At 46.5% G+C, this 9030-nt stretch overlaps 1 protein-coding gene across 1 annotated transcript in view; it reads right to left on the reverse strand.

Moving 5' to 3' along the window:
* LOC134396329 (zinc finger protein 345-like) overlaps positions 1-8541 on the reverse strand; it is a 54756-nt gene extending 46215 nt beyond the window's left edge. The window contains exons 1-2 of the mRNA XM_063122790.1: positions 8391-8541; positions 4792-4918 (exon numbers count right to left, since the gene is read on the reverse strand). Coding sequence (XP_062978860.1) covers positions 4792-4918; positions 8391-8462 — 199 coding nt within the window. The 5' untranslated portion in view covers positions 8463-8541. The remainder of the gene's footprint in view (positions 1-4791; positions 4919-8390) is intronic.
* Between the last annotated feature and the right edge of the window lie 489 nt (positions 8542-9030).

A 9030-nucleotide genomic window follows, 5' to 3' on the forward strand; every position in this document is an offset into this window, starting at 1 on the left:
AAAAGAAAGTAACTTCATCACAAGCACCGAAGGAGTTTCCACGCTCCAGGCATTTAAGTAGCTTTTCTCTTCTGTGAATTCTTTGATGTGAAGAAAGATTATCGCTCCGACTAAAGGCCTTCTCACACTCCAGACATTTAAATGGTTTCTCCCCTGTGTGTATTCTCTGATGTTTTCTCAGGGTTGATCTATCATAGAAACTTTTATTGCAGCTTGAGCATTTCACTCGCTTCTGTGCGGTAAGCTTATAACTTTGAGCGAAGGCCTTTCCACATTCCAAATATTTAAAGGGCTTCTCACACGTGTGAATCCTTTGATGTGCAGTAAGTTGATCACTCTGAGTGAAGAATTTTCCACACTCCAAGCATTTCAATGGCTTCTCACATGTGTGGATCCTCTGATGTCCAATAAGTTGATCACTCTGACTGAAGGATTTTCCGCACTCCAAGCATTTCAATGGCTTCTCACATGTGTGGATCCTCTGATGTGCAGTAAGTTGATCACTCTGACTGAAGGATTTTCCACACTCCAAGCATTTCAATGGCTTCTCACATGTGTGAATCCTCTGATGTGCAATAAGTTGATCACTCTGACTGAAGGACTTTCCACGCTCCAAGCATTTCAATGGCTTCTCACATGTGTGGATCCTCTGATGTGCAATAAGTTGATCACTCTGACTGAAGGATTTTCCGCACTCCAGGCATTTCAATGGCTTCTCACATGTGTGGATCCTCTGATGTGCAGTAAGTTGATCACTCTGACTGAAGGATTTTCCACACTCCAAGCATTTCAATGGCTTCTCACATGTGTGGATCCTCTGATGTGCAATAAGTTGATCACTCTGACTGAAGGACTTTCCACACTCCAAGCATTTCAATGGCTTCTCACATGTGTGGATCCTCTGATGTGCAGTAAGTTGATCACTCTGACTGAAGGATTTTCCACACTCCAAGCATTTCAATGGCTTCTCACATGTGTGGATCCTCTGATGTGCAGTAAGTTGATCACTCTGACTGAAGGACTTTCCACACTCCAAGCATTTCAATGGCTTCTCACATGTGTGGATCCTCTGATGTGCAGTAAGTTGATCACTCTGACTGAAGGATTTTCCACACTCCAAGCATTTCAATGGCTTCTCACATGTGTGAATCCTCTGATGTGCAATAAGTTGATCACTCTGACTGAAGGACTTTCCACACTCCAAGCATTTCAATGGCTTCTCACATGTGTGGATCCTCTGATGTGCAGTAAGTTGATCACTCTGACTGAAGGATTTTCCACACTCCAAGCATTTCAATGGCTTCTCACATGAGTGGATCCTCTGATGTGCAGTAAGTTGTTCACTCTGACTGAAGGACTTTCCACACTCCAAGCATTTCAATGGCTTCTCACATGTGTGAATCCTCTGATGTGCAATAAGTTGATCACTCTGACTGAAGGACTTTCCACACTCCAAGCATTTCAATGGCTTCTCACATGTGTGGATCCTCTGATGTGCAGTAAGTTGATCACCCTGACTGAAGGATTTTCCACACTCCAAGCATTTCAATGGCTTCTCACATGTGTGAATCCTCTGATGTGCAATAAGTTGATCACTCTGACTGAAGGACTTTCCACACTCCAAGCATTTCAATGGCTTCTCACATGTGTGGATCCTCTGATGTGCAGTAAGTTGATCACTCTGACTGAAGGATTTTCCACACTCCAGGCATTTCAATGGCTTCTCACATGTGTGAATCCTCTGATGTGCAGTAAGTTGATCACTCTGAGTGAAGGATTTTCCACACTCCAGGCATTTCAATGGCTCCTCACATGTGTGGATCCTCTGATGTGCAATAAGTTGATCACTCTGACTGAAGGACTTTCCACGCTCCAGGCATTTCAATGGCTTCTCACATGTGTGGATCCTCTGATGTGCAGTAAGTTGATCACTCTGACTGAAGGATTTTCCACACTCCAGGCATTTCAATGGCTTCTCACATGTGTGAATCCTCTGATGTGCAGTAAGTTGATCACTCTGAGTGAAGGATTTTCCACACTCCAGGCATTTCAATGGCTCCTCACATGTGTGGATCCTCTGATGTGCAATAAGTTGATCACTCTGACTGAAGGACTTTCCACGCTCCAGGCATTTCAATGGCTTCTCACATGTGTGGATCCTCTGATGTGCAGTAAGTTGATCACTCTGAGTGAAGGATTTTCCACACTCCAGGCATTTCAATGGCTTCTCACATGTGTGAATCCTCTGATGTGCAGTAAGTTGATCACTCTGAGTGAAGGTTTTTCCACACTCCAGGCATTTCAATGGCTTCTCACATGTGTGAATCCTCTGATGTGCAGTAAGTTGATCACTCTGACTGAAGGATTTTCCACACTCCAGGCATTTCAATGGCTTCTCACATGTGTGGATCCTCTGATGTGCAGTAAGTTGATCACTCTGACTGAAGGATTTTCCACGCTCCAGGCATTTCAATGGCTTCTCACATGTGTGGATCCTCTGATGTGCAGTAAGTTGATCACTCTGACTGAAGGATTTTCCACGCTCCAGGCATTTCAATGGCTTCTCACATGTGTGGATCCTCTGATGTGCAGTAAGTTGATCACTCTGACTGAAGGATTTTCCACACTCCAGGCATTTGAAAGTTTTTGTCCTTTTGTGAATTCTTTGATGTGAATAAAGACTACCACGCCGACTAAAGGTCTTCCCACACTCCAGACATTTAAATGCCTTCTTCCGTGTGTGACTCTTTCGATGTGAAGAAAGATGATCACTTCGACTAAAGGCCTTTCCACACTCCAGACATTCAAACGGTTTCTCCCCTGTGTGTAGTCTCAGATGTTTGCTGAGGGTGGATTTATCATAGAAACTTTTACTGCACTTTGAGCATTTCACTCGCTTCCCCTTTGTGTGAATTCTTTGATGTAATGTAAGGCAATATTTCCCTCTAAAGCTCTTCCGACATTCCATGCGCTTGAATGGTTTTTCTCCTGTGTGTATTTGATTATCTTTAGTCAGCTCAGCTCCCCTGTAGAAGCTCATTCCATATTCCAAGCATTTAAATGGCTTCTCACATGTGTGAATCCTCTGATGTGCAGTAAGTTGATCAATCTGACTAAAGGACTTTCCACACTCCAGGCATTTCAATGGCTCCTCACATGTGTGGGTCCTTTGATGTGCAGTAAGTTGATCACTCTGACTAAAGGCCTTTCCACACTCCAGGCATTTCAATAGCTTCTCACATGTGTGAATCCTTTGATGTGCAGTAAGTTGATCAATCTGACTGAAGGATTTTCCACACTCCAGGCATTTCAATGGCTTCTCACATGTGTGAATCCTCTGATGTGCAGTAAATTGATCACTCTGACTAAAGGACTTTCCACACTCCAGGCATTTCAATGGCTCCTCACATGTGTGGGTCCTTTGATGTGCAGTAAGTTGATCACTCTGACTGAAGGACTTTCCACACTCCAGGCATTTCAATGGCTTCTCACATGTGTGAATCCTTTGATGTGCAATAAGTTGATCACTCTGACTGAAGGACTTTCCACACTCCAGGCATTTCAATGGCTTCTCACATGTGTGGATCCTCTGATGTGCAGTAAGTTGATCACTCTGACTGAAGGATTTCCCACACTCCAAGCATTTCAATAGCTTCTCACATGTGTGAATCCTCTGATGTGCAGTAAGTTGATCACTCTGACTGAAGGATTTCCCACACTCCAGGCATTTAAATGCCTTCTTCCGTGTGTGACTCTTTCGATGTGAAGAAAGATGATCACTTCGACTAAAGGCCTTTCCACACTCCGGACATTCAAACGGTTTCTCCCCTGTGTGTAGTCTCAGATGTTTGCTGAGGGTGGATTTATCATAGAACGTTTTACTACACTTCGAGCATTTCACTCGCTTCCCTCCTGTATGGATTTTCAAATGAGGTTTTCGTTTTCTCTGCTCTTTGCCCTCTTTATGACGGACTCCTTCTAAGAATGCTCCCTGTTCATCTTCTGCCTTGATCCCAGGCACACCATCGGCCGCTACAGAGAGAAAACAAGGAACAAAATAAATTGTCACTGCAGAGGCCACCAGTGAGGGAGGAAGCAGCAGCCAGGCACCTCTCCATCGTGCCTGGGTCCAGCTCCAGCTGAGAGCCCCCTCCCTCCTGCTGCCAACTGTCACTGCAGAGGCCTCCAATGAGGGAGGAAGCAGCAGCCAGACACCTCTCCATCGTGCCTGGGTCCAGCTCCAGCTGAGAGCCCCCTCCCTCCTGCTACCAACTGTCACTGCAGAGGCCTCCAATGAGGGAGGAAGCAGCAGCCAGGCACCTCTCCATCGTGCCTGGGTCCAGCTCCAGCTGAGAGCCCCCTCCCTCCTGCTGCCAACTGTCACTGTTGAACTTTGCAACTAAGATTGTAGTGCCTGAATTTGCTTTCCTTTCCCCCCTGCTCCCCCCTCCCAATCCCCTTTCCTTTCGTGTCATGTCTTTTAGATTGTAAGCCTGTGGGCAGGGACTGTCAAGAAATATTTTTGTAAGCCGCTGTGAGAGCCTTTTTTGGCTGAATGGCGACATAAAAATGCTTAAATAAATAAATAAATAAATAAAATTCATTGTGACAGAACAGGAAAGATCTATGCAAAACCTCTGGCGTGGTGTCATCACTCCACCTGCAGAACAGAGCCCATAATAGGAATATGAAGGATGTTGAATCACGTGACTAGTATCATGACGTGCTAAATGTTTTTTACCATTTGTAAACAAGACGGTCTTCTCAATCTGTGGAAAAAGCAGAGCTTACCCAAATATGCCACGTTTGCAAAGTTCTCCATCATAACTTGCTCGTGCAGAGTCCTTTGGCTCGGATCCAGCAAAAACCATTCCTCCTTGGGGAAATGCACGGCCACCTCTTTGAAGAGCACCAAGCCCTGAAGCAGGAGAAAGAAAATAATACGGTTTCTACTCATAGAATCGCAGAACTGGAAGGGGCCTACAAGGCCATCAAGTCCAACCCCCTGCTCAATGCAGGAATCCACCCTAAAGCATCCCTGACAGATGGTTGTCCAGCTGCCTCTTGAAGGCCTCTAGGGTAGGAGAGCCCACAACCTGCCTAGGTAACTGATTCCATTGTCGTACTGTTCTAACAGTCAGGACGTTTTTCCTGATGTCCCGCTGGAATCTGGCTTCCTTTAACTTGAGCCCGTTATTCTATGTCCTGCACTCTGGGAGGATCGAGAAGAGATCCTGGCCCTCCTCTGTGTGTCAACCTTTCAAGGACTTGAAGAGTGCTCTCATGTCTCCCCTCCATCTTCTCTTCTCCAGGCTAAACATGCCCAGTTCTTTCAGTCTCTCTTCATAGGGCTTTGTTTCCAAACCCCTGATCATCTGGTTGCCCTCTTCTGAACACGCTCCAACTTCTCTGCATCCTTCTTGAAGTGTGGAGCCCAGAACTGGACGCAATACTCTAGATGAGGCCTAACCAGGGCCAAATTAGAGGAACCAGTACCTCACGCGATTTGGAAGCTACACTTCTATTAATGCCGCTCAAAATAGCATTTCCCTTTCTTGCAGCCATGCTAGACAATGTTGCGATTCTTCTGGAATCGGGTAAAAGCCACTCCGAGCCTCCATGGCAACTTGGGCCTCCAGACCCAGTGATGGGTCTAGGAGTACCCCAACTACGAGCCTGATCTTTCAGAGAGCCTAACCCTGTCCAGACTTGAGAATCCAGACTGGAAGGGGTCTAGATTGTAAGTATCCTCCAAAGGCCATTTATTTATTTATTTATTTATTTATTACATTTCTATACCGCCCAATAGCCGAAGCTCTCTGGGCGGTTCACAAAAATTAAAACCACAATAAAACACCCAACAGGTTAAAAACACAATTACGAAATACAGTATAAAAAGCGCAACCAGGATAAAACCACACAGCAAAGTTGATATAAGATTAAAATACAGAGTTAGAACAGTAAAATTTAAATTTAAGTTAAAATTAAGTGTTAAAATACTGAGTGAATAAAAAGGAACTGAGTGAATTGATTATTTATTTATTATTTATTTAGAATATTTATATACCGCTCCCCATTGAAAAATTTTGGAGCGGTGTACAAGGTAAAATGAAAATAAAAACAGAATAAAAACAGTTAAAACAAAATTTAAAAGAAGCAAAAACAGAAATCCAAGGCTGCATGTTAAAGAAGCCAAGGTGGTGTGTATAATCTTCCTCCTCTCCATATTATCCTAACAACAACAACCTTCTTTGGTAGGTTCAGGGGTCTGGAAACAAAGCCCTGTGAGGAGAAACGGGCATGTTTAGCCTTGCGAAGAGAACAAAGTCCTGTGAGGAGAGATAGGAAGAACTGGGCATGTTTAGCCTTGAGAAGACAAGATTGAGGGGAGACATGAGAGCACTCTTCAAATACTTAAAAGGTTGTCACACAGAGGAGGGCCAGGATCTCTTCTCGATCCTCCCAGAGTGCAGGACAGAGAATAATGGGTTTATGTTACAGTGAGACAGATTCCAGCTGGACATCAGGAAAAACGTCCTGACTGGTAGAGCAGGACGACAATGGAACCAGTGACCTAGGGAGGTTGTGGGCTCTCCCACACTAGAGGCCTTCAAGAGGCAGCTGGACAGCCGTCTGTCAGGGATGCTTTATTTATTTATTTAGAATATTTATATACCGCTCCCCATTGAAAAATTTCAGAGCGGTGTACAAGGTAAAATGAAGAAAAAAACAGAATAAAACAGTTAAAACAAAATTTAAAAAGAAGCAAAAACAGAAATCCAAGGCTGCATGTTAAAGAAAGGCTTCTTGGAATAAATATGTTTTCAGGAGGTGCCGAAAGGAATACAAAGTTGATGCCTGCCTGACCTCCAGAGGCAGGGAATTCCACAGGAGGGGGGCCACCACGCTGAAGGCTCTTCCCCTGGTGGACTCCAATCGGAGGATGGATCTAGGTGGAACCACCAGGAGCAGGCCCTCGGATGACCTCAGTGACCGGGGCAGGTTGGTAAGGGAGAAGGCGCTCTCTCAGGTATCCTGGTCCCAAGTTGTTTAGGGCTTTGTACACAAGTACAAGAACCTTAAACCTGGCCCGGTAGCGAATAGGCAGCCAGTGCAGTTCCCTCAGCAGAGGAGTTACATGCTGGAAAGGGGCAGCTCCAGACAACAGCCGAGCTGCAGCATTCTGCACTAGCTCCAGCTTCCGGAGCAGCTTCAAGGGCAGCCCCACATAGAGCGCATTGCAGTAATCCAATCTTGAGGTTACCAATGCCTGTACCATCGTGGTCAAGCTATCCCTGTCCAGGAGAGGCCGTAGTTGGCGAACCAACTGAAGCTGGTAAAAGGCACTCTGAGCCATGGCGGCTACTTGAGCCTCCAACAACAGAAATGGGTCTAAGATTATCCCCAAACTATGAACCTGTTCTTTCAGAGGCAGAGCAACCCCATCCAGAACAGGCAATGAGCCTGTCTCCCGGACTCGGGAACCACTCACCCACAGGGCTTCCGTCTTGCCAGGATTTAGTCGCAGTTTATTGGCCCTCATCCAGCCCATTACTGAGTCTAGGCACTGGTCCAGGACCTGCACCGCCTCACCTGATTCAGTTGTCACAGGGAGATAGAGCTGCGTGTCATCAGCGTATCGACGGCATTTAGTTCCAAATCCCCTAATGACCGCTCCCAACGGCTTCATATAGATGTTAAATAACATTGGGGACAAGATGGTGCCCTGCGGCACTCCATAGCTCAATTGCCAGGAGGCCGAGGACTGGTCACCCAATGCTACTCTCTGAAAACGACCTTGCAGGTAGGACTGGAACCAGTGTAGCACAGTGCCTCCGATGCCCATCCCACGGAGTCGATCCAGGACGATACCATAGTCGATGGTATCAAAAGCCGATGAGAGATCAAGCAGGATTAACAGGATTGCATTCCCCCTGTCCCTCGCTCGATAAAGGTCATCCATCAGGGCGACCAAGGCTGGTTCAGTCCCATAACCAGATTGGAACCCAGACTGGAATGGGTCTAGATAATCAGTATCCTCCAAGAGTGCCTGCAGTTGCTCCGCCACAACCCTCTCAAGTACCTTCCCTAAAAAAGGAGTGTTAGCAACTGGGCGGTAGTTGCCTAATACCATTGATCCATCTAGCCTGGTATTGTCACGTCCTGGAGATGCCGGGAATCAAACCTGGACCTTCTGGCTGCAAAGAAGGGCCTCTGCCACTGAGCTCCGACCTCCGCCTGATTTACCCAGGGGAGTCAATCCTCCCTTGACACTACCAAGAGCTTTCAAAGTAGGCATCTTTGACAAAAGCAAAGAGAAAGCGAGGGTGCAAGGGAGAGAGGCCCCCAGGCCACCCCCTGTCTGTCTCCTCATTGGTTTCTCCCCCTACCTGATCTGGTCGCACAGGACCCATTTCTCCTCCACCATGAAGAAGGGAAGACTTGTGAGGTATTACCGGCATTCCATCGCCTGTGAAGGAGAGAAAGGTGTCAGGAAGAATCCTTTCTGCAGAGTTTGGGTTTTTATACGAGTATAATATTTCAAGTTTGTGGGGTTGGACTTTGGGGGGTGGGGGGGAATTCTCCTGACATTGGTTCTTGGGGTCTATTCCAGTTCCTGGATTGCATGCAGGACATCTTAGATTGCTGAAAACCTCAGCCATGTGGAAACCAGGGGAGAGGCTGAGGGGGAAAAGCATCTCCTCCACAGGTGGCTCTGGAAATGGGGGTGGACTGCAACTCCCATCAGCCCTAGCTAGTATTGCCAGTGGTGTGGGATGATGGGCATTGCAGTCCACCACCTTCCGAAGCAGGGGTCCTCAACCATTTTGGGCCCATGGACACATCTGGGAATTCCAGAAACGTTTTTGTGGGTCTGTGGGTCTTCAAAGACTTAAAAGGTTGTCACACAGAGGAGGGCCAGGATCTCTTCTCGATCCTCCCAGAGTGCAGGACACAGAATAACGGGCTCAAGTTAAAGGAAGCCAGATTCCGGCTGGACATCAGGAAAAACGTCCTGACTGTTAGAGC

Source organism: Elgaria multicarinata, chromosome 3, assembly GCF_023053635.1.
Source record: "Elgaria multicarinata webbii isolate HBS135686 ecotype San Diego chromosome 3, rElgMul1.1.pri, whole genome shotgun sequence".
NCBI lineage: Eukaryota > Metazoa > Chordata > Lepidosauria > Squamata > Anguidae > Elgaria > Elgaria multicarinata.